Source organism: Oryx dammah, unplaced genomic scaffold (assembly GCF_014754425.2).
Source record: "Oryx dammah isolate SB20612 unplaced genomic scaffold, SCBI_Odam_1.1 HiC_scaffold_10, whole genome shotgun sequence".
Classification (NCBI taxonomy): domain Eukaryota; kingdom Metazoa; phylum Chordata; class Mammalia; order Artiodactyla; family Bovidae; genus Oryx; species Oryx dammah.
This window is the reverse complement of record NW_024070194.1, coordinates 8208060-8234115: the sequence shown is the minus strand read 5'-3', so window position 1 is coordinate 8234115 and position 26056 is coordinate 8208060. Positions and strand designations below refer to the sequence as shown.

Here is a 26056-nt window from a genome sequence, read left to right as displayed (position 1 = left end):
AGGTTTGAAGCATGATACAGGATGCTCGGGGCTGGTGCACTGGGATGACCCAGAGGGATGGTATGGGGAGGGAGGTGGGAGTGGGGCTCAGGGTGGGGAACATGTGTGCACCCGAGGCGGATTTATGTTGATGTATGGCAAAATCAATACATTATTGCAAAGTAATTAGCCTTCAATTTAAATAAATAAATTTTATTTAAAAAGAAAAGAAAAGCAGAGGAACCAGGGATCAAATTGCCAACATCCACTGGATCATCGAAAAAGCAAGAGTTCCAGAAAAACATTTACTTCTGCTTTATCGACTATGCCAAAGCCTTGACTATGTGGATCACAACAAACTGTGGAAAATTCTTCAAGAGATGGGAATACCAGGCCACCTGACCTGTCTCCTGAGAAATCTGTATGCAGGTCAGGAAGCAACAGTTAGAACTGGTTCCAAACCAGCAATAGACTGTTTCCAAATTGAGAAAGGTGTATGTCAGGGCTGTATAGTGTCACCCTGCTTATTCAAATTATATGCAGAGTACATTATGAGAAATGCTGGACTGGATGAAGCAAGAGCTGGAATCAAGATTGCTGGGAGAAATAACAATAAATATCAATAACCTCAGATATGCAGATGACACCACCCTTATGGCAGAAAGTGAAGAAGAACAAAAGAGCCTCTTGATGAAAGTGAAAGAGGAGAGTGAAAAAGTTGGCTTAAAACTCAACATTCAGAAAACGAAGATCACGGCATCCAGTCCCATCTGCTGCTGCTACTGTTGCTAAGTCGCTTCAGTCGTGTCCGACTCTGTGCAACCCCATAGACGGCAGCCCGCCAGGCTCCCCTGTCCCTGGGATTCTCCAGGCAAGAACACTGGAGTGGGTTGCCATTTCCTTCTCCAATGCATGAAAGTGAAAAGTGAAAGTGAAGTCACTCAGTCATGTCCGACTCTTAGCGACCCCATGGACTGCAGCCTACCAGGCTCCTCCATCCATGAGATTTTCCAGGCAAGAGTACTGGAGTGGGGTGCCATCGCCTTCTCATCACGTCATGACAAATAGATGGGAAACAATGGAAACAGTGACAGACTATTTTTGGGGGGTCCAAAATCACGGCAGATGGTGACTACAGCCATGAAATTAAAGGACATTTGCTCCTTGGAAGAAAAGTTATGACCAACCTAGACAGCATATTTAAAGCAGAGCTATTACTTTACCAACAAGGGTATATCTAGTCAAAGCTATGGTTTTTCCAGTAATCACGTATGGAGGTGAGAGTTGGACTATAAAGAAAGCTGAGCACTGAAGGATTGATGCTTTTGAACTGCGGTGTTGGAGAAGACTTTTGAGAGTCCCTTGAACAGCAAGGAGATCCAACCAGTCCATCCTAAAGGAAATCAGTCCTGAATATTCATTGGAAGGACTGATGCTGAAGTGGAAACTCCAATACTTTGGCCAACTGATGTGAAGAACTGACTCATTTGAAAAGATCTTGATGCCGGGAAAGATTGAAGGCAGGAGGAGAAGGGGACGACAGAGGATGAGATGGTTGAATGGCATCACCAGTTCAATGGACATGAGTTTGAGTAAACTCCAGGAGTTAGTATTGGACAGGGAGGCCTGGTGTGCTTCAGTCCCTGGGGTCACAAACAGTCAGACATGACTGAGTGACTGAACTGACTGACCCTTAGTCATAGTGACAACAAATTATCCCAGCATTTCCAATCACCCATCAGAATGCCCAGTGGTTTTAGGGTACATGTCCAGAAGTGCAACTGTTGAGGCATGGTTTATGTGACTGTTCAGTTTTTGCTTATTACAAATACTGGATTGTTGAGATTCAGAGATAGAAGTGGGTTCCCTATATAAAGCCAACATACACATAATTCATGTTATACAGTACACTCATGTACTATATAACATATTCATATACTTCAGAAAGTCCTCCCATATATATTCTATGCTGTTTTGCCAATAACTTATTCCTGCTTTGACAAAACCTGCACATTTCACATTCTATTAAGAACTGAATATTGTATCATCTTTTTTTGTAACAAGTTTGGCATCACATCTAAAATACAACTTCTATTTTCACAAGAACATTTTCCCACAAGAACATTTTTATCCACGTTCTTAAAACAATACATATCTCCTCGTATCTTTGAATACTTTTTGAAAATTTTAACACAATCAAAGAATTCCTGTTGTGCTCAGTTGCTCAGTCATGTCCAACTCCATGTGGCCCCATGGACTGCAGTCCTCCCCAGGCCCCTCTGTCCATGGGATTTTCCAGGCAGAATACTGGAGTGGGTTGCCATTTCCTCCTCCAAGAGATCTTCTCGACTCAGGGATTAAACCTGTATCTGCTGCATCTCCTATATTGGCAGGTGGATTCTTTACCACTGAGCCACCTAGGAAGCCCCAAAGCATTCACAGAGCACTCCTGTTTCATTTTCATATTACTTCTCTAATTACAATTAGCTATGACCTATTGAACTTCCCTGGTGGCTCAGATGGTAAAAGCGTCTGCCTACAATGCGGGAGACCTGGGTTCGATCCCTGGGTCTGGAAGATTCCCCTGGAGAAGGAAATGGCAACCCACTCCAGTCTTGCCTGGAAAATCCCATGGACAGAGGAGCCTGGTAGGCTACAGTCCATGGGGTCACAAAGAGTCAGACACGAATGAGCAAATTCACTCTCACTTTCACTTTCACGACCTATTGATAAAGACTCTTGCATGTTGACATAATTGTGGTTCTGCCCTGTAGTTTTGCTGGTGTTCAGTGAGCATGACCTGCAGTGGAAAGTGTTTGTGGGAGTTTTCTCCTCATGTGTTTTTCTTTGATGTTTGGTGAGTGCTGACCTCTGGCTGGAGCTTTTTCTACATTCATTACATTCATAGGGTTTTTTCCCCTGTGTGAATTCTCTGATGTTTTGTGAGGGCTGACTTTTCATAGAAGGTTTTCCCACATTCAGGACATTCATAGGGTTTGTCTCCAGTATGAGTTCTCTGATGTACAACAAGGTTGGATTTCACACAGCAAGATCTCCAGCATTCATTACATTTATAGGACTTCTCTCCTATGTGCATCCTTTGATGCTGAGTAAGGTTTGGCTTCACACAGGAGGTTTTCTCACATCCATTACATATACAGGGTTTCTCTCCTGTGTGAATTCTCTGATGGATGATGAGGGCTGACTTCAGGCAGAAGGATTTTCCACATTCACGATACACATAGGGTTTTCCTACATTCTCTGATGCTCAGTAAGATTGCACGTCACAAAGGATGACTTTCCACATTCACTACATTTGCAGGACTTTTCCCCTGTGTACATGCTCTGATGGTGAGTAAAGTCTGTTTTCTTAGGGAAGCTGTCTCCACATCCACGTGTATCACAGTCATAGGTTTTCTTCTCTCTGTGAGCCCTCTGATTTCGAGTAAGGTGTGACTTCTCATTTAAAACCCTCCTACTTTCACATACTCATTGTTTAGTTCTCCTAAGCATGCTTTCTGATGTTGACTTAGTTTCAACAGCTTATGGAAGGATTTCTCACACGTACTCCCTTTCAAGTTTTTCTCACTTGTGTTAATTCTCTGATTTAGAGCAAGATAGGACTCCTTTTTTTTTTTATGGCTCTTTCACTGTCATTACACTCACTGGGTTTTTCTGTTGTGTTAGTTCTCTGATGTTGAGTCAGGCATGGCTTTGCATGGAAGGATTTCCCACACTGGTTACAGTCATCAATTTTCTCTCCTGTGTGAGTTCGCTCATTGTGAGGGTGGATGACTTCTGCAAGACTTTCTTGTTTCTGTTACATTCACCAAGTTTTCCTCTTGTGTGTATTCTCTGATATTGAATAAAGTTTGACTTCTCACAAAAGGATTTCCCCAATTTATTACATTTACAGTGAGCTCTCTTAAGTATATGTTTTGATCTCACATATGAAAATTTCCAATTTTTACTGGACTCATGTAGATTCCTTTCCCCAGGGGTTCTTAGACAAGCACTAAGCTTTAACTTTTGGATAAAGGCTGTTTTTCTGTGAAAGGCTTTCTCATGATTATATTCAAGAAGATGCTCCAAAGCTGAAATCGTCTGATGTTCAATAAAGGCCTCAATTTGCCTGTGGGATTTCTTCTTTTGATCATTTTCACAAGATTTATTTTCTGTATGAGTTTTCTCATGCACAGTATCAAAGAACATACATCCACTGAAATCATCAGATTTCTTCTCACATTACTTCTATTATTAATCATTAATTGAGAAACACTTTTCAAATTTGTTACAAATGGGTCACCCTGATGGGATATTTTTCTTGAAGGCACTGGATCTGTGGCCATACTAAGTGTTTCTTTGAAGGTCTTATTCCTCTCCTTAGTCAGTGTTCTGTTATTGATGAATAAATCTTGCCTCAAATATTTGTCATTTTCTTGGCTTATCTCTTTCATGTTATTGGTTCTTTGGACTTCTAGAAATATGAAAAATTAACATACATTATAAATCTTAACACATTTCTTAAGGAACAGGTTTGTACATAAATGACCTAGGTTGAGGTGATTCTTAGATTTTAGACATAGACTCCTGGGGTGAAAGAACTCCTAAGCACATATTTATCTTACTCTTTTAGTTGGTACATGAAAACAAAAACATATATGGAAAAAATATTTGTAGAAAAAGGGAGAGAAAGAGTAGCTTTGGCTTGTTACAAAAATGACCTCAAAATGGGTCAGTTCAGTTCAGTTCAGTTTAGTCGCTCAGTTGTGTCCAATTCTTTGCGACCCCATGAATCGCAACACGCCAGGCCTCCCTGTCATTTGAAATAAAACACAAGAAATAGTGGAATGAGTATACTTCTCTACTCAGAACCTGTACACCCTTCACGGTAATGCTATGACCCCATTGTTTAAAAATGAATCTCTCAATACATTAAGTTCCATTTGTGGTTAAAGTTGGCAAGTTAATACTGTCTGTATAATATATTCCAACACTATTTACACAGCTATGTCGCTTTCTATTTCTGCTTCCATGAACAAGCCTGATTTTCATTGCTTTTGGCAATTTTTCCACTTTTTTTGAAAGTTTGGGGTTTCAGCTGCCTCCAATCTGTAATAAAAATGGAATTGACATTAAATATTTTTCCTCTGGATAATTTGGAAAGGAAAAAAGGAAATGGAGAGGAAAAAGGAAAAAGGGAAATGTTGACCACATTTACATTTGCATCTTGGAATTCACTCCACCTTTTTAGAAAACACTTTGTTCACATGCTCCTGGGACACCACTGTATCCTGATTCTCCCTCTACCATGGTAGGTGCTCTCTCTTGGTCTCTCTTGTTAGATCCCTACATCTCTCTGACTTCCAAATTCAGTGCTCAAGGGTGTATTCCTTGATCCCTTCCCTCTTTCCTCTCTGGTCCTCCCAACTTCCTTGCTGTTCCCTGATTACACCAGGCACACTCCTATCCAGAGGTTTGGCCCCTGATGTTCTCTCAATCTGGAATCTCTCAGATAACCCATGGTTCACTCCATTCCTTCATTTTAAGACTCCATTCCTGAATAAAGTCCTCTTCAAACATCCACCTCCACTGAGAGGCCTTCTCTGATTTTCTTCTGAAACAGGATTCCCTGTCAGTCTCCCTCCCCCTCATCTGACTTTAATTTTTCAGAATTAAAGCAATCAGAATTCAGATTGCTACCAGAATCTTACATATGCATTTGCTATTTGGATCTATTGACAAGAGTAGAGATTTCACTTTTGTATCTCCTGTGACTTAAATAGAAAATGACTGGTGTATAACAGGTCCTAGTAAGTACTTACTCAATAAAATGATGCATGAATAAATGCATGATTACAGGATGTTTGGCACAGGAGGGAAGGCAAAGGATCCCATCATTGAACAGAGAAAAACAGAGAAATAAGGGCCTAGGATGAGAAAGGCAGCAATTGGATTCTACAAAACCCAAGCAAATCTCTCTCTCCAAAAGACAGAAAACAAACAACATTTATATATGAGAGTGACATTTGGTAGTTTGATATCTAAGAGGTGGTAGTCATCTGCCTTTCAGTCAGTTCAGTCGCTCAGTTGTGTCTGACTCTTCGCGACCTCATTTGCCTTTAGTCACTTCTAAAACGCTAGAGCCACGAAAAGAGATCCTTAAAACCCATTTCAAAGATACCACCCCCTGAACTGGCCAGTTTGGATCCAGTTTTCCCCATTTGTCTTCTCTCTGACCTCATTAACTCACTGGGGTGGCTCTGACTTGGGAGTTGTCCCTTTAATATCCGCAGTTCTTCTTGCTCCAACTCCTTGCTCCAATATCAGCTCAGGTTTGATAACACTGTGACCTGCTTTGGGAAAGGACATGGGACTTGGAAAAGTTGCTTAGGGATCAAGCCCTTTGAAGAATCAGAAGGGAGAAGCTTTAGGAGCCATACAATGCTGAAGATCCTTTCACTAGGGAGGTGAGAATACAATATCATTTCAAGTTCCCTTAAAGGTCTTTGAATCCAAAATCTCAAGCCCAAAACTCATGACAGGCTACAGTGGTTTGGTCCCTAAGACAGAAAATGCATGCTGTCAGGAGTGGCACAGGGGGGACCAGGCTTAACCAGGGACACCATGCACTCATAGTTCTCCAGCATCATATCCTTGTGCAGGAGCCTCTGAGTATGGTCCAGCAGCTGTCACACATCCTGGGTGAAGTCCACCAATGCATCCTTGAAAAACATGGATCCCTGTAATGGCCCAAGGCTCCTCAATGCTCAAGACCAGATGGCATGGAAAATACTTATGGATTCTGATCCTACTGTATTCACTGTGAACAGTTTACCAGAAAATGTTATAAAGGCTGTCCACCATGTAACTTCTGTCATGCTATACAGGTACCTTGGAGATATTGTGGGTTTGATTCCACACTACTGCAGTTAAGCCACATGAACTTGGGAGGGAATTCCCAGTGCATATAAAATTTATGTTTATGCTATTTATTAAGTGTGCAATAGCATTATATCTAAGAGAACAATGCACATGCCTTAATTTATAAAACACATTATTGGTTAAAAAAAAGCCAACCATTTGGGTCTTCAGTAAGTTGTGATCTTTTCACTAGTGGAGTGTCTAGCCTTGATATTGATGGCTGATCAGGGTGATGGTGGCTGAAGATTGGGGTGGCACTGGCAATTTCTAAAAATAAGAAAACAACAAGTTTTGCAACATAATTGAGTTCTTCCTTTCACTAATGATTTCTCTGTAATATGCAATGCTATTTGATAGCATTTTACCCACAACAGAACTTCTTTCAAAATTGGAGTCAATCCTCTCAGATCCTGCCACTGCTTTGTCACCTAAGTGTATGCATTCTGAATCTTTTGTCTCTTCAAGAATCTTCACAGCATCTTCACCAAGAGTAGATTCCATTTCAAGGAACCACTTTCTTTGTTCATCCATAAAAAGCAACTCCTCATCTGTTCAAGTTTTATCATGAGATTGCAGCAATTCAGCCACATCTTCAGGCTCCCCCTCTAACTTTAAATCTCTTGCTATTTCCACCATGTCTGAAGTTACTTCCTCCATGGAAGTCTTGAACCCCTCAAAGTCATTCATGAGGGTTGGGATCAACTTATTTCAAACTCCTGTTAATATTGATAGCTTGACTTCTCCCTATGAATCACAAATGTTCTTAAAGGCATCTAGCATGGTGAATGTTTCCAAGAAGTTTTCAGTTTGTTTTGACCAGATCCATAAGAAGAATACTTGTCTATAGCAGCGACTGCCTTATAAAATATATTTCTTAAAGAAATTACTCCTTGATCCATGGGCTGAACAATGCATGCTGTGTGAGCAGGCATGACAACATTAGTCTCACTGTCCATCTCCATCATAGTTCCTGGATGAGCCGGTGCATTGCCAATGAGCAATAATATTTTGAAAGGAATCTTTTTTTTTTCCCCCTGAGCAATGGGTCTCAATAGTGGACTTAAACTATTCAGGAGACCATGTTGTAAACAGATGTTCTGTCATCCAGGCTTTGTTGTTCTATTTATGGAGCGTAGGTAGAGTACATTTAGCTTCATTCTTAAGGATCCTAGGATTTTCAGAACAGTACATGAGCAGTGGCTTCAACTTCAAGTCACGAGCTGCATGAGCTCTTAACAAGAGAGTCAGCCTGTCCTTTGAAACTTTGAAGCTAGGCATTGAGTTCTCCTCTCTAACTATGAAAGTCCTAGCTGGTAGCTTCCTGACCTCTCTCAACCTTCACAGAATTGAAGAAAGTTAGAGCCTTTCTCTAGATTAGCTTTTGGTTTAAGGAAATGTTGTGGCTGCCTTGATCTTCTATCCAGGCCACTAAACTTTCTTCACATCAGCAATAAGGCTTTCTTATCATTTGTGTGTTCACTGAAGCAGCACTTTTAATTTCCTTTAAGGACTTCTCCTTTGCATTTACAACTTGGCTAACTGATTGGCACAAAAGGCCTAACTTTCAGCCTATCTCAGCTTTCAACATTTCTTCCTCACTAAGCTTATTCATGTCTAATTTTAGATTTAAAACGAGAAATGTGCAACTCTTTCTTTCACTTGAACACTTACAAGGTACTGTTGGATCATTAAGTAACCTCACTTCAATAGTGCTGTGTCTCAGGGAATGGGGGAGGGGGTCCAGAGACAAAGAGAGATAGCTGGTCAGGGGGGCAGCTCGAACACATATAACATGGATGGATTAAGTTTGTCATCTTATATGGGCAATGTTTGTGGTGCCCCAAAACAATTATAATAGGAACATCACTGATCACAGATCACTGCAACAAATATAACAATGAAAAAGTTCGAAAAATTATGAGAACTGCCAAAGTGTGACACAGAGACACAAAGTGAGCAAATGTCATTGGACAAAAGGCACTGGCAGACTTGCTCCATGCAGGGCTGCCACAAATCTTCAATTTGTAAAAAAAAAAAAAAATGCAGTACCTGTACTTCAGTAAAGTGAAGCACAATAAAATGAGGTCTGTCTGTAGTTTATTGGAGAAACAAAAACCAGACCAGAATACTATGCCTCTGTCTCCAGCTGGTGATTCATAAAACAATTTGAGTTCCTCTACATGCTTATATTTCAAATCCAGGTGACTGCAGACATGAAATTAAAAGACACTTACTCCTTGGAAGGAAAGTTATGACCAACCTAGATAGCATATTGAAAAGCAGAGACATTACTTTGCCAACAAAGGTCCATCTAGTCAAGGCTATGGTTTTTCCAGTAGTCATGTATGGATGTGAAAGTTGGACTGTGAAAAAAGCTGAGCACCAAAGAACTGATGCTTTTGAACCATGGTGTTGGAGAAGACTCTTGAGAGTTCCTTGGACTGCAAGGAGATCCAGCCAGTCCATTCTAAAGGAGATCAGTCCTGGGTGTTCTTTGGAAGGAATGATGCTAAAGCTGAAACTCCAATACTTTGGCCACCTCATGTGAAGAGTTGACTCATTGGAAAAGACTCTGATGCTGGGAGGGATTGGGGGCAGGAGGAGAAGGGGACGACCAAGGATGAGATGGCTGGATGGCATCACTGACTCGATGGACATGAGTTTGGGTGAATTCTGGGAATTGGTGATGGACAGGGAGGCCTGGTGTGCTGCAATTCATGGGGTCACAAAGAGTCGGACACAACCGAGTGACTGAACTGAACTGAATTGACATGCTTATAACTGTCCTAGTCAGAACCTGGGAAGACCTCCCAGCTCAGCAGCAGCTATGGCTAAAAGTTAAGGCCTTTGGGCTTGGGCTTAGGGAACGTGAGTCATGGAAGGGCCACCACACTCCTGATCCCAAGGATTAACCCTGATCCTGAGGGTTAATGCTCAGGAGGACATTCCCTGTAAAAAGCTAGGAACTTCAACAAAGACCTACTGTAAAGCACAGGGAACCCTACTCAATACTCTGTAATATCCTATATGGGAGAAGAATCTGAAAAATAGTAGCTATGTGTATATATATATATAACTGAATCACTTTGCTGTATCCCGGAAACTAACACATTGTAAATCAACTATATGTGTGTGTGTGTCCAGTTGCTCAGTCATATCTGACTCTTTGTGACCCCATATTCTAATATAAAATAAAAAATTGAAAAAAAAGCAAGGAACTGCCTCCAGATATCTGCATGGACCTTGAAACCAAAAGGGGAGCAGGGTATGGCGCTTGGTCCTCTGATTCGGGCACAGCGTTGTTTCAAGGCAGCTCTGGGGAAACAGACTAACATGCCATCAAGGAAGAGGCTGCCCCCTTTAGCAGGGAGAAGGGGGTCCCCTCAAGTTTTGTTCCCCTCTGTAGAGCCTAAGAGAAGCCAGTCTGTACACATAACCCAGTAATCCATGTAAGAGGCCCCACGTCAGTCCTTTCATTCGGGAAAATCTTGCCCAGGAAACAGACCTCGGCACTGCTGAGTATCACACATCAGCTGCCTCCGTTCATCTAACGAGGTCTTTACTTTTCTCTTCACCCAGAAAACAACAAAGGGCCCAGATGCTAGAGGGAAAACAATGATCTGAGAAAGAAGCATCAGGAAGAGCAGACGTGAAGACTGCCAAACAAATAGAATGCCAATAAAAAGCAGCAGCCTGAAAGATGAGTATCAAAACCGACAGATTGAAGACTATGAAAACAATTGTAAGATACTGCAGAGAATAAATTTTAAGTATTCCCACTGGTGTCTGCAAATCACATAAGAGAGTCTTATTTACCTAAAAGGAGAAAAGTTGGCTATGAACACAGAAAAAGGAAACACGAGTTTTGTTGCTGACTCAGGACACCAACAAAAAAACCAAAACTCTTAAGAGAAGGCTTGAAAACAAAATGACCCCGATGGCAAAAATGTAGAGACCTTTTCATGCCTCAAACATAAAAACACAGAAGAATGGAAATGATGAAAGCAACACAGAGGAGCACATCTGGAGAGAAGCACTGATTAGCTCATGGGATGTGGGGGCTACAGAAACAAAGAGGATGGAGGGAAGGAAATAAACACAGAAAGATCCAACAATGTCCCAGAGCACGCGAGTTTTCATCTCCACAGGATCCATCCAATTACCAGGCAGGAATTCTGAAACAAGACAGGTAGCCAGACACACCGCCTAGGGAAACAGCTGAAACCCAGGGGTAAAGAAAAAACTTACAAGAAGAAAAAATAAAACTGGCTACAACAAAGGACTGAGAATCAAGTTGTCACATGACTTCTCCTCTGTCTCCCCAAATGCTAGGAGAGAAAACATCATCTACGATCTTCTGAAGGAAAGGGATTTCAAACCTAAATTCTATAACCAGCCAGTCAGTCATGGAGTGGGGCAGAAAAAAGGCCCTTTCAGATTCCTAGACTCAGAGGGCATGCAACCCATAGGGATTCTGCAGAATACTCCAGAGGCCTCTATTAAAATTCACCAGAATCTGGGACAGTAACACATCAAAAGCAATCAATAACACAATAAAAATAAGCTGTGGGCCTTCAAAACCAGAAGAAGAAAATAAGAGGAAAGTAAAATAATAACACAGGAAAACACTGGCAAATGAAAAGGATGAAGAACAATTGACAAAAAAACATGGTTATTAAAAATGCAAAGTAACATTAAGATGTCACTGAAAAAACCTGAGTAATAAGTAAACAATTCACCTGGACTGTGTTCATTTTCTCCTGCTTCTGGAAAAGTTTAGAGAACTGGGAAGGCAGAGCTGGAGGAAAGGGATAGAGCAAAAAAGTTGGGAGACATATGATCTACCCTGAAGGTCCCCACAGCACTTGCCTAGAAATCCACACGTATTAGCTAACAAACAGTGACACGGAGGAAGACTGTCTCTGACCCTTTGGAGGGACAGGCAGGCCGAGGGGACTCTGACAACCCTGGTGGAACAAGCAGAGCTAAGAGAAGCAGGCTTTTCACTGGTCAGAGTATTTTTTTTCCTTATTAGTTCTTACCAAAGAATCTGCCTGTAATGAAGGAGACCTGGGTTTGATGCCTGGGTTGGGAAGATCCCCTGGAGAAGGGAATGGCTACCCACTCCAGTATTCTTGCCTGGAGAATCCTATAGACAAAGGAGCCTAGGAGAGCTACAGTCTATGGGGTCCCAAAGGGTCAGACATGACTGAGCAACTAACACTTTGATTTAACAGTGACAAATATAAAACAAAAAGTCCAACTAAGAAAGACCTGGTTTAATGCTTCCCAGCATAGCAAGGATGCCATGCCATGCTTTTGGCTGTTATTAAACCTGTTACATTCTGAAGGTTTAAAAAGAATTTTTTTTCTTTAATTTGGCTGCTGGGTGGCTTGCAGGATCTTAATTTCCCCGACCAGGGACTGAACCCACACCCTTGGCAGTAAAAGTGCAGAGTCCTAACCCTGGGACCGCCCGGAAATTCCCACATTCTGAAGGTTTTGATGTCTGGGATCTATATTAAAATAATCCAGTAGAGGAAGGCAGAAGAGTAAAAGTGTACGTGCGTGTTGGTGGTGCGGCAGATATATATGTTGATAACTGTGGAAGCTGTGATAAGTATACAGGATTTCTCTTCCCGGAAAGCCTGCCTCCTGCTACCACCCTCAGCCCAACTCCCTCTCTCTCTTGAAAGCTGCCCCACACCCCCACTGACCAACAGTTCTCCACAACTTCTGGTGTGATGTTACTCAGGTCAAAAGGATCAGGAATTGCTTGTTTCTGGGCTCTCTGTCCCGCAGCGGTTGTGAGGCATGTCTGTGTAACGTGGGAATCTCCAGAAGAGAGTCCTGCTCCTGGTGGCCTGCCTTCTTTCCTCACAAGAGCTGTATGAGCCAGGGAAAATTTGTTCCTGGCTGGGGCAGGGAGGGGTAAATTCAAACAACCATAATTTTCAGCCCAGGTTCCAGCAACTATCCCTTGGAGTCAGTTCACCATCTTCTACAATGGAGGTTCTCAATGAGTGGTCCCTGACCAGCAGCATCAGGGACGTGTGGGAACTTGATAGAAAGGCAAATTCTTGGGCCCCTCCCCAGACTTCCTGAACCAGAGACTCTGGGGTGGAGCCCAGCGGAGTTACGGGTTTTAACAAGCCCTCCAGGTGTTTCTGATGCCAGCTCCTTTGAGAACCATGGCCAGAAAAATCTGACTTGGGAGTCTGTAAACTGCTGCCAGCACAGGTCAGATGGGCAATGAAAGAAGAGTCGAGAAGCCTGTTACGCAGTAACCTGAGGGCTCTGAACAGATACTAAGGGATCTCCAAGAGCTTCTGGAGAAGACCCAGTTCCCATACAGTCCAGGCCCTTCCCTGTGGCTCTTAGGGGCATGCCACTCTGCTTAGCACCCCATGGACTGTGGTCCACCGGGCTCCTCTGTCCATGGGATTCTCCAGGCAAGAATACTAGAGTGGGTAGTCGTTCTCTTCTCCAGGGGAATCTTCCCCACCCAGGGATCGAACCCAGGTCTCCTGCATTGCAGGCAGATTCTTTACTGTCTGAGCCACCGGGGAAGCCTGTGAAGGGGGTGCTACTGCATAAAACCCAGTATGGGATCTGGAAATAAAACTGAGGATTGTAATCCCAGCTTCTCCAATTACTGGCCTTGAGTATTCACCCCCAGAATCTTGGTTTTCTTGTCAGTTGGAATGGGTAATCCCAGCTTGCCAGGGGGTCTTTGAGAACCAGTATCTTCGTGAAAAGAACAGTGATGAAGGCAATGAACACTTCTTGAGTGCTTAGTGAACATGGAGACCACGGCTGAGAATTTGCACGTTATCTTAACTCAATCCTCAAAGCAAGCTTGAGGCAGGCTTTTGGAATAACCTCCTTTGACAGACAGGGAAAGAGACCCAGAGGTGCGTCCTTTTGTCCAGGGAGACTAGGCTAGAATCTGAACTTGTCTTAGTTCAAATAGAGGCTCTTAAATCATCCTGTTATACTGCAGACCCTCCACCTGCCGCTAGCCTGCAGGCATATAATAAATGTTATCAGAATTAATTCTCGTCCCGCTGGTGTCCTGCTGGATGTGGTTCGATAATGAATGATTGGCCAGGTCACTTGCAAACTCGAGGAGCTTCTGGAACAGCTCGTTAACTTTTGGATGCTTTCAGCGCATTTATTTTGACCTAGTAACCTGTGCTTCTCCCTTAGTCCCTTCATGGAAGCCAAGCTGCTCTATCACTTGGCTTTCTTTAGGCTCAAATGCAGACCAGACTCAAGAACAAGTGCTATACAGCGTCTCAGCCTACATGGGATTCGCGCAAGATTTTGCTTCCACCAGTGGGCACAAAACCTATCCTAAGTTCAGCAAAAACAAAACAAAACCCCTCCAAACTAGGTTCTTACCTGTAGCGCATACCCCTCGTGCAGGACCCAGTCACTGAACAATGCACGGACCTGGTGGCTCCAGGATTATCTGCAGCTCGAAGCTGATGCCTAGCGAGTGAACAAGGAGGACGAACTCCGCATGCGCAGAGGGAGCTGTGAGGGACCAGTTCCCTGCCCTCTCCTCCTTGTAATCCATCTGTTACCCATTAGTTTCCATGTCCCCTTCCTCACAGTATGTCAGAAGAGCCCCTGCCTCATTTGGTGAGTTGGATCATTTGTCCACCTATACTCAAAACTGGATTTCGAAAGCAACGCACCAAAACTGTGAATAAAATGGCAGATACACACAAATGAAGTGACCAAAACTGTGGATATTATGGCAAATACACATAAATGAAGTGAAGTGAAATGAAAGTCACTCAGTCGTGTCCAATTCTTTGCGACCCCATGGACTATACAGTCTATAGAATTCTTCAGGCCAGAATACTGGAGTGGGTAGCCTTTCCTTTCTCCAGGGGATCTTCCCGACCCAGGGATCGAATCCAGGTCTCCCGCATTGAGGGTGGATTCTTTACCAGCTGAGCCACCGGGGAAGCCCAAATCAAATGAAGATTTGATCAGAAGGGAGCCCTCATAACTTCCTCTTCCAGAAATGCCCATGTTAGATGATATCTTTATTAAACTAGGACCCTAAAAGTTCAATGTGTTATTTTGATATTGTCATTAAACAATAGGTTAGTAATTTTCTTATTGTTTTTACCTTATTTTGAAAATTTTCAAACTCACAGGAAAGTTGCAAGAATGATTCCTTATGAATGAACGCCTGTGAAATGTTTACTGAGACTCTTCAAGTATTATTTTGCCACATTTGCATTCACTCAGTTTCTCTCATCTTCCTCACCATTTGAGAGTAAGTTCAAACAAGAACTGTCACCCATAAAGCGTGCATATATTTTAAGTAACAGGAACATCCTTTTACATAATCACCACTAATCAAATTCAAGAAAGTGAACATTGATATGTTATCATACAATATGCAGGCCATATTCAAATTTCACTCATTGTCCCAATAAGGTCCTTTGTAACACTGCTTTTTCTGATCCAGCATCCGATTCAGCCAGTTCCTTACATCCTGTTGTATCATTTAGACTTCTTTCATCTAGTTTCTCAGCCTTTTTCATCTTTTATGACATTGGTAACTTGAAGAGGACAGACACTGTTTTGAAGACTGTTCCTTCATCTGGGTTTGTCTGACTGTTTTGTCAAATTCAGGTTATACATTTCTTGGCATACATAATAGATATTAAATTCTTCTCAGTAAACTGTACCAGATCAGTTTCATACACACGATATCAGTTTGTCCCACTTTGGTAATATTAACTGATTCCATAATTAAGATGATGTGCAGGTCAACATACCTTTACATCAGTTGTTTCTCGTGCCAAACGTAGTTAACAGAAAATAAGTCCCAATACAGTAGCATTCAGTATCTAGAACTAGGTTAATAATAATTGGGCAGAATTTACACAAAAGACACTATTATACTCTACTGTGTGACATGAAAGATGTGAACAGAGACACATACTGTCTTTCTAGATAGGAAAACATCATTCTTTAACAAAATCCCAATTAAATCTCAGTAGGTTGAATGATGTGGTTTCTTTAATTTTTATTTTACTTTATAAAACACATCTAAATTTCATCTGGAAGAACAAAAAAACCTAGGGAAGTGGCCAGGACTTAAACAAACAAACAAACAGAGTTACCTGTATTTCCTATCAGACATGAATATGAATAACATTAACATAATATTCAAGAAGTTGCCTCTGGCTCATTAGAGAACAGAGACAAGAACAAGAGTTCATAAGAATTTACACTATGATTAAGGTGGAATTTCTAAGTAGGCCATCATGGAGAGGGCATAAAATGAAGTAGTCAAGAAAATATGTTAGGAAACTGGAGGCAGTGTGGGAAGATGACCTCTCTCACCCTTCATAGACATAAATTTCACATGGATTCTTGATTTAACATTTTAATAGTTAAGCACCTAGAGAAAATAGAAAAGAATGTTCTCATTTAATCTCTGAGTAGGGATGGCAGGCTGTCAAGCCATAAACAAAATGACTGCCGAATTTTACTCCAGAAAAATTTATAATTTTATTTTATTTAGTCATTAATTATTTTCTGCTGTGTTGGGTGTCCACTGCTGCCTGGGCTTTTCTCTAGCTGTGGCAAGCAGGGGCTGCTCTTCACCGCAGCGCGAGGGCTCCTCGTTTCACTGGCTTCTCTTGTTTTGGAGCACGGGCTCTAGGGCTTGCAGCCTTCAGGAGTTGCCGCATACAGCAGTTTGGGCTTCCCAGCTCCAGAGCACAGGTTCAATAGTTGCGGCACAAGGGCCTAGTTGCTCCACAGCAGGTGGGATCAAGAATCTGAGACCTGTGTCTCCTGCTTTATCACTGAGCCACCAGGGAAGCCCTGCTCTAGAAAAATTTAAAACCTTACTTTCAGAAAAAAAGAAACAAAAAAACCCAGGTGAAAATATATTTGTTAACTATATGAAAGAAATGGTTTACTGACTTTATTTCTTACACATTTATAAGAAGATCACCCTACCATAAAAATGATCTATGGATATGAAGGAAAAGTAATAAAAGGGAAAATGCAAATGAGGGATAAATATGTGAAAGCAGCCTGTGGACTGCAAATAAAAAATGCAATGGTTTAAATACATTTTTTTGCCTTTACAGTTGGCAAAGATGATAAAGAAAAATGATATCCAGGGGAGCATACATTTGGGGAAATGTTTATTCTCATAAATTTCTATTTAGAATGTTATTTATAAAACAATTTGGAGGCTACTCTGTACCAAGATTTAAAAATAGCCTGCACTTTAATGGAACAATTCTATTATTAGGAATATGACCTAAGAAAATAATTGTCCAAAGATACACGTATATTAAATACATTTCTTAAAGTTTATGTTAACAAAAACACACTGTCAAAAGTCTAATGTAGGGAAAAAAAGAGAGAGAAAAGAAATGAGCTTGTAGAAACCTATAAGGTGGGGTATTAGGTAACCATTAAAAATCTGAACAATGAGATGTATTAGTTGACAAGGGGGAGTTTATATCTTTATTATATTTTTAAATAAAATGCTCTTTACACAAGATTTTAAGGTATCGATCTTTTCTGTAAAAATCATCAATGTCTCCTAAGAGTATTAAAGCAAATGTAAAAATCAAATGCAGGAACAAAACTGAACCAAAAAAAAATTGGAAATTACCTATATACAGGAGAATAGTCTAATATCCCCATAGGAATAGATGGAAGATAGGAAGAATCCATTCTCAGGGAGCATAAATTTACATTCATTGTGGAGGGTTTCTGCTGTAATGCTGTCTTTTTAAATTCTCTTAGCATTAGCTCTGATGTTGTATTGAGTGTTCACCACTAAATTAACTGCAGAGTGCGATGCGGTGTTTGTTTAAGTGTCTTTGTAGTATAACATCTAATTTCCACTTCAAAGTAATTGGTCTTCATGAATTTTTAAGCCCCCTAAGGGCCCTACCATTTAATGAATATTCGGATGAGACTGGAGTAGTAGTTGAAAGATTTAAAATTTTTCATAACAATGAATGTTAAAATAATAGTCAAAATTATAAAATCATCCAAAATATTCTACAGCATTAGTAAGTGTGCTCACTAGCCAGGACACTAGCAACCCTGACTTGATTATGAAACAGGTATGTTTCAGTTCATGTGCTAGAGTGATACAGCCAAATCTCAACAACTTAAACACAGCTCACAATTAGTGCTCTTTACTGCTTATAAGCTTTGTGGTTCCTTACAGTCTGTGGAAACTTTGGAAGACTTATATTGAAATTTGTACCTAATTTGTACAAACTTTGAAAGTTATGCGGTTATATTGAAATGTGTACTTAATTTGTACAAACTTGGGTTTCCCTGGTGGCTCAGATGGTAAAGAATCTGCCTGCAATACAGGAGACCTGGGTTCGATCCCTGAGTCGGGAAGTTCCCCTGAAGAAGGGAATGGCTACCCACTCCAGTATTCTTGCCTGGAGAATCCCGTGGACAGAGGAGCCTGGCAGGCTATAGTCCATGGGGTCGCAAAGAGTCAGACACGACTGAGAAACTAACTTTGTATAATCTTATAAGTTATATGGTCCCTTACAATCTGTGAAAACTTTGGAAGACTTATATTGAAATTTGTACCTATGAGATATTAGTATACTGGCTGTAGGTTTCTTATTATCAATCATAGTTAGGGAATTCTTTCTCTTCCTAGTTTGCTAAGGATTTTAAAAATCATATATTTAAAATAATGAGCAGATTTTGAGTTTTAACAGATGCACTTTCCATATTATTTCCTATATTATTGATAGACCTTTATCCTGCTAATATAACTCATCTCTTAACACTTTTTTAAGAGTGAAACAAATATTGCATTCCTAGCCTAAATCCAACTTGGTTAAGATATTTTACCTTGTAAAAATACTGCTGTTTTTGGTACTTAGATGATGGATTAACTTACGTGGCAATCGTTTCACATTATATGTAAGTCAGGTCCTTATGCTGTACACCTTAAGCTTACACAGTGCTCTGTCAGTTTCCATCTCAATAAAACTGGAAAACTATTGCCCAATTTTATTTGCTAATATTTTGCTTATAACTCTTATTCAAGAATGAGACTTATTTTTAATTTCATACTTATCTCTCTTTTTTTTTTTTAGGATTTATCTGTTTACGGCTGTGCTGGGTCTTCATTGCTGCCAGGCTTCTCTCGAGTTGTGGAGAGTTTTGCTGCACAGGCTCCTCACGGTAGTGGTTTCTGTTGCTGAGAAGCATGGCCTCTAGGTGCAGCAGGTCTGGTATGTGGGGGCAGAAGTTGTGGGCTCTGGAGCACTGGCTCAGTAGTTACGGTGCAGGGGTTTAGTTGTTCCACGGTATGTGGGATCTTCCCAGACCAGGGATTGAACCCATGTCCCCTGCATTGGCAAGTAGATTCCTTACCACTGAGCCATCAGGGAAGCCCCTTCTTTGGTTTGGATATCAAGGTTATGCTAGCAAATAGAATAAGTTGGGGAGTGTCTCCTCTTTTACTAGTCTCTAAAACAATTTCAGAAAGATTGGGTTACTTCTTCTTTATGTATTTGGTAGAATTAATCAGTGATGACATCTGGACCCCTAAATTTTCAATTATGGATTCAATCTCAAAAATAATTTAATATAGTTCAAAATTACATAGATTTTCCATTTCTTCTGTTGTCAGTTTTGGTAATTGATGTTTTTCTACAAATTCATTTATTTCACCTAAAAGCACTGGCAGGGGCCTCCTTTCAATTTCTAGTTTTAATTCTGTCCCTAACATTATGCATGGTCCTAGACCTACTGATTCAGAAAGTCTGGTGAGGGGACTAGCAATTGATGTTTTTTTAACAAGCCCTCCAAGGGAGGCTGGTGCAAGCTCAGGTTTGAGAATCACAGCTTTCATTTTCCTCTCCTCGCCACACTCTAAGCCAGAAGGCTGGGAGATATGCAGGCAGGTGACTGGCCCTGATTGAGGAACCAGAAGATCCTGGGTGTGTTTATCGGAGCGCCATATAAGCAGGTGAGGGGGGCATGGTTTGCCACAGCAGCTGGATTTCCAGTTCTAAGAAAGGGTGCTCACTCCCTCCCTCTCTGTTGGGAGTAGCAGCTTGGTTTTTTCGAGGCAGATTTGGTGAGGATGGTTCTAGACGGTAAAACATTGGAGCAGCCTGCTCTACCGTAACTCCTGGCTTCCAAGGCAGCCTTATGGGGCGTCCCTGAGGGCCGAAGAAGAGGGGGTGAGGTCAGCGCCGGGGAGGCTGCTGCAGTTTCCCCTCTGTGTGCTGTGCTGGGGAAGGGGTCGTGGGCTCTCATGACCCTATTTTTGGTTCCAAGGTGTGGTTTCTCAGAGTTCTGCTCTTTGCTAGTGAGAAAACTACAAGAGAAGAGGGAGGATAAAATCGCTTTCATTTTTAAAAACCATGTCCCAAGTGATGACTCAGGTGAGTTCACTTCTTGTCTCCTTTTCTGAGATGCTGATATTCAGCTCCTAACACATTAGCTTTACACATTAGGTTTTCTAGAATTTCATACTAAGAGGCCACATCAAGTGGTATGATTTCCACTTCTGAAACTAGTCAGAAAGCAGAGGGTTTCTTCCCTTGCCTTCTCCTCTCATCCAATATTCACATATTTATTCAACAAAGTACTCAAGGAGGTACTAACCAAGGGGTATCAGAAGATGTACTTTAACCATTTAAAAATTTTATAAATTATTTATTATCTCAAAATCTGAATTATGAATTCAGTTTCCTTCCTGTTGTTGCTCAGTCACTCAGTCATGTCTGACTCTGCAAACCCATGGACTGCAGCACCCAGGCTTCCCTGTCCTTCACTGTCTCCTGGAGTTTGCTCAAACTCATGTCCATTGAGTTGATAATGCCATCCAACCATCTCATCCTCTGTCACCCTCTTCTCCTCCTGCCCTGCCTGTTCAAATGATCTATTTCATATTGGGTGGGCTATAAAAGTTTGTGCTTTTTGAAGTACTGAACCATTAAAGTTGTCTAATGTATGTATGTAGAATTGTTCATACAATTCCCTTATGATCCTTTTCTTCTCTGGAGGGTCTTGCAGGGATGGCCACTCTTGTTTCTGATATTGACAATATCCTTTACCCCCTGAATCCACCATGGTATCAAGTTTAGACTCACATACAACCTCCTACTTTTTATATCTCAGATATTAAGACTAGTATTTCTATAGGACTACTTGGCTAAATGGGCAGTTGGAGAATCAAAGTACTTGTTTTTTCAGGGGTCAGCAAAATTTAAAGATGCGTTTGTTGACTTCTCTTGGGAGCAGTGGGAATGCTTAAACGCTGGTCAAAAAAACCTGTACAAGAAGGTGATGTTGGACAACTACGAACATATGATGACTTTGGGTAAGAATAAATTTTCTCAGTTGATAAGCTGCCTATTTTGAGGCTTTTTCTTGCTCTTTTACTGATATCTATAGAACTCGTGAAGTGCTGACCTAAGTTCCCTAAATTAACTGTAAGAGCTTTCTGAAGGGAGAAATGAGCACATTCATGCTTCAAACACTCAAGCTTCATGTACCCAATTTCCTCAAATCTTCATACATTTCTCGAAGACAATTGTCCTAAGGCTCTTGTGGACCCCGGATCACTGGTAGAGCTACTTTTAAAGCACAGGTCAAAAAAAAAAAAAAAAAAAGCACAGGTGGTTTATGGACTGAACTGTGAAAGAATGCTGCTCCCAGGCTTCCTTGGAGATCTCTTTCCTTACCAGGTATCAATATATAACGTCTCTTCCATCCTAAGTGATGTTGGAAGTGAAAGAGAATGTTACAAATTATGCTGGGATAATGAAAGCAAACTGAGACCTGTAGACATCTCGCTTATGGCCAAAAGATTGGGTTTAAATTCTCTGACAGTTAAAGCACTGAAAAGATCATTTTGCTTCCCTATATGCAGGGCAATGGGCTTTTAAAGCAAGAGCAATGTCATCTTTGAAGCAAGAGAGTGATCCCTGGATGCTGAAAAGAGAGGCAACAGATGATCCATGCCCAGGTAATTGACATGCAGTGAGCAAGGTGAAAGTCATCACAATTCCCACCCCAACTGGTCAGAGTAACCTGGGTCCCTGAGGTGATGACAGATGAACTCTGTGCACGGGTTTCCATATAGGACAGAAAAGAATACTCTAGTGGATCTTTTTATCCCATCACTATTTTTCTAGAGCCCTTCTTGTCATCTCTCTCTTTTTAAAGAGGCAGATACTCTCACCTGTCTATGTGCATATACTTTTTAGAAATTAATTTATTTTAATTGGAGGCTAATTACTTTACAATATTGTAGTGGTTTTTGCCATACATTGACATGAATCAGCCATGGATGTACATGTGTTCCCCATCCTGAATGCCCCCTCCCACCTCCCTCCCCATCCCATCCCTCAGACCTTTGACATAGGTCAGGATCTGGGAAAAATAGACTCTGATATCTGATATTTGCATGCAGGAGGTTTTGGAGTTCTTTTGGGAACAACATCTGTGAAGAGGGGAAACTAGATTGAGCCAAGGGAGAAATTGAACTATTGTGCTATTGCAACTCAGGCTTCATATCCAGTCCTACAGGGACTTTTGAACCTCAGATGGCCCTTCGGAGTGGTTCTGAATTGAGGCAGAGAAGTTGGACTTTTGCACCCCTGTCCTTTTGTACCCCTTACACTTACAGGAGGAGTGTAACTTCCGGTGAGGCAGCCATCTTCATTCAAGCACAGTGGTCCAAAAGTTTACTCAGCTGTGAGCCATAGGCAGCCAATCTCTCAACAGGTGGAAGGAGCAGTGACTTAATCATGAAAGAGCAGTAGGGCTCAGGACTAAGTGATGGGTGATGGACCATCATAACCATGACTCCTTAGACGTTGATTTTTTTTTTCATTTTTAACATTTTTATTTGACTGAAAGAACAGATACATGAATTGCTCAACTGGATAATAGTTTCAGTGGGCAAAAATGAAGGAGAGAATCATAATCCAAAATCTACCAAATGACAAGTATCACAAATATTTTAACAAATGGTTGTGGAGGAGTTTTTTAAAAATGTTTGTGGTAAAGCAATAAGAAAACTGGAGACTAAAACTTCATAAATTAATAAGAAGTTTATGTCAAATGGAGGAGACAAGCTATGATCATATCAATGTGGAGGACTTCCCTGGGAGTCCAGTGGTTAAGCACCCATCTGCCAATATGGGGAACACGGGTTTGATCCCTGGTCTGGGAAGATCCCACAGGCATTGAGGTAATTAAGCTCCTGCACCACAGCTACTGGAGGCATGGTCTGCAACAGAAGCCACTGCAATGAGAAGCCCTTGCTCGCTGCAGCTAGAGAAAGCCCATGTGCAGCAACAAAGATGCAGCACAGCCAAAAATAAAATTTAAAAAAATCAATGTAGAAATGAGCAGGATTTCTAATCAGATAGAATGTAGGTCCAATACAGAGTTCAGAGATAGTAAAATATAATTTCCTATTAAAGTTTAAAGAACTTGGGAAGAAATAACTGTCCATTAATTCCTAAAAATTAAGGGGAAAATATGGCAGGGGGATATTTTTATTTTGCATCTTCATTAGGTTCAAAGAATAGGAAAGAAATGATCAAATGTAGATAAGCTGTAGTCAGTTTGTAATGTGGGCTGGGAACTTAGAAGTAAGCTAAAAGAATCAGATATAGTAAAAATGTTGAAAAAATTTTTAATGATCTGAGAATCATTCATTGGAATTCTAAATAATATCCAGGTATTTATTTCCTGGGTTAAAAACTGTTCCCTCAAGGTGACCTTAATAAGCTTCCCATCAGTAGTCAAAGTATAAACTTGATTGCAAGACAGCAAAATCTGAGTTGGGATCATTTATGTAAAATATGAGAAAATATTCTTTCCCTGAATTATATTTTCAAAAGGTTCAATCTACAAAGTTTCAAAAAAGAAAATGTAAGAAATGACTCTAATCTCACCACTCATTTGGAACGGAAGTATTGGGTTGGTCAAAACATTTTTTCATGTTTTAAGTACGAGTCTTGACTATACCATGTCTCTGCCCTTCCTACCCATCTAGTTGTAGCTCCTTCTTGAAATCTTTTAGAAGATCTTTTCTGCTAGTCTTCTGATCTTTCTCATCAATAGTTACTCTTTAAACAGTTGTAATTTTGGTGTGCTCATGGGAGGAAGTGAACTCAGGGTCCTCCTACTCTGCCATCTGGGCCATGCCTCAGTGGTAGAGAGTCTTATATTTACTTTATACTTTTGTAATTTGTTTTATCTCATAAAGCAAAACCCAAATATCTAACAACTGAATGTTATTGTTTAGTCACTAAGTCGTGTCCAACTCTTTGTGACCCCATAGACTGCAGCACACCAGGCTTCCCTGTCCTTCACGATCTCCTGGAGATAAAAAGATCACTGATAAAACTAAGTATCAGATTAGCAAAAATATAAAATACTGGTAGAACCCAGGGCTATAGAAAGTGATAGCAATGATTCATACATGTACTAGAGTTCAGAATTCAAACTGGCAACTTACTTGAGTTTTATGCTTCAACATGTGGAACATACATAATTGAGATACCTCTTCGAAAGAGTAATTCTGTGACTTTAAACATAGTATGTAGGAGACCTGGGCTTGATCCCTGCGTTGGGAAGATCCTCTAGTTGAGGCCATGGTAATCCACTCCAGTATTCTTGCCTGGAGAATCCCCATGGACAAAGGAACCTGGCGGGCTACAGTCCATGGGGCTGCAAAGAGTTGGACATGACCGAGCAACTAAGCACACACACACGTACTGGTGATGAAATTCACAGAGGTCTATACACAAGTTAATGGACCACTCCTTACGTTAACAAATGGATATAACGCAAGTTCCTTGTAATAAAATCGATGGATAGATCTAGTATGGCACTCTTAGTATTCAAAAAGCATCCAAATTAGAGTACTACTTATATTGAGCCACATATTAACTCAGGCTTCTCAGGTGGCTCAATGGTAAAGAATCTGCCTGCTAATGCAGGAGACTCAAGTTCAATCCCTGGGTCGGGATGAGCCCCTGGAGGAGGACATGGCAACCCACTCTAGTATTCTTGCCTGAAGAATCCCATGGACAGAGGAGCCTGCTGGGCTACAGTCCATGGGTTCACAAAGAGTCAGACACGACTGAGTGATGGAGCATGTGTGCACATATTAACTCATCAAAATCTATGGCTAAAAGAAAAACATAGGTGTAAAACCCTTTGTCTATTGAGTGTAACTTCTTAGTGTACCATTTAATAGGAAATTCTTAGAGAAATTATTCAGTTCAAACAATGTCAGTGCCTTATTTTTAAAAATACTGATGTTGCTTTTATTTTTTTAAACTTAACTTTATTTATTTATTTGGCAATGCCAAATAAGAGATCTTAGTTCCCCGACTGGGGATCGAAGCTGTACCCCCCCAGCACTGGAAGCACAGAGTCTTAACCCACTGGACCATTAGGGAAGTCTCCTGATACTGCTTTTAAATAATAACCTTCGAAATGCAAGGCTGCACTTACTCTTCACCACTCTTTACCACTCTGCCACTTTCCAATCACATATTACCGCTGTATCTTTGTATTCCCTGACACATGCACAAACAGCTTGTGATTTATATTCTGTTGTGACAGAGACATTACTTTGCCGACTAAGGGCCGTCTATCAAGGCTATGGTTTTTCCTGTGGTCACGTATGGATGTGAGAGTTGGACTGTGAAGAAGGCTGAGCGCCAAAGAATTGATGCTTTTGAACTGTGGTGTTGGAGAAGACTCTTGAGAGTCCCTTGGACTGCAAGGAGATCCAACCAGTCCATTCTGAAGGAGATCAGCCCTGTGTGTTCTTTGGAAGGAATGATGCTAAAGCTGAAACTCCAGTACTTTGGCCACCTCATGCAAAGAATTGACTCATTGGAAAAGACTCTGATGCTGGGAGGGATTGGGGGCAGGAGGAGAAGGGGACGACCGAGGATGAGATGGCTGGATGGCATCACTGACTCGATGGACGTGAGTCTGAGTGAACTCCGGGAGTTGGTGATGGACAGGGAGGCCTGGTGTGCTGCGATTCATGGGGTCGCAAAGAGTCGGACACAACTGAGCGACTGAACTGAACTGAACTGTGACAGTCTAATTTCATTTT

General features: G+C 41.2%; 1 protein-coding gene across 1 annotated transcript; it reads right to left on the bottom strand.

The window, feature by feature from the left end:
- Positions 1-2881: 2881 nt before the first annotated feature.
- LOC120869425 (zinc finger protein 2-like) lies at positions 2882-14485 on the bottom strand. The gene is made up of 3 exons (XM_040248741.1): positions 14359-14485; positions 4275-4456; positions 2882-2995 (listed from the first exon to the last, which is right to left on the bottom strand). Exons 1-3 carry the CDS (start codon positions 14483-14485, stop codon positions 2882-2884), a joined length of 423 nt encoding a protein of 140 aa, XP_040104675.1.
- Positions 14486-26056: the final 11571 nt, after the last annotated feature.

Bases quoted from the DNA above. Each gene is read 5' to 3' on its own strand.
- LOC120869425 (XM_040248741.1), bottom strand. From the start codon at position 14,485: ATGGATTACAAGGAGGAGAGGGCAGGGAACTGGTCCCTCACAGCTCCC. The intron at 4,457-14,358 runs GTCCGTGCATTG...TCATATTTCTAG, and splicing joins GATAATCCTGGAGCCACCAG to AAGTCCAAAGAACCAATAAC. The intron at 2,996-4,274 runs GTAACAAATTTG...GTTGTACATCAG, and splicing joins CCCATCAGGGTGACCCATTT to AGAACTCATACTGGAGACAA.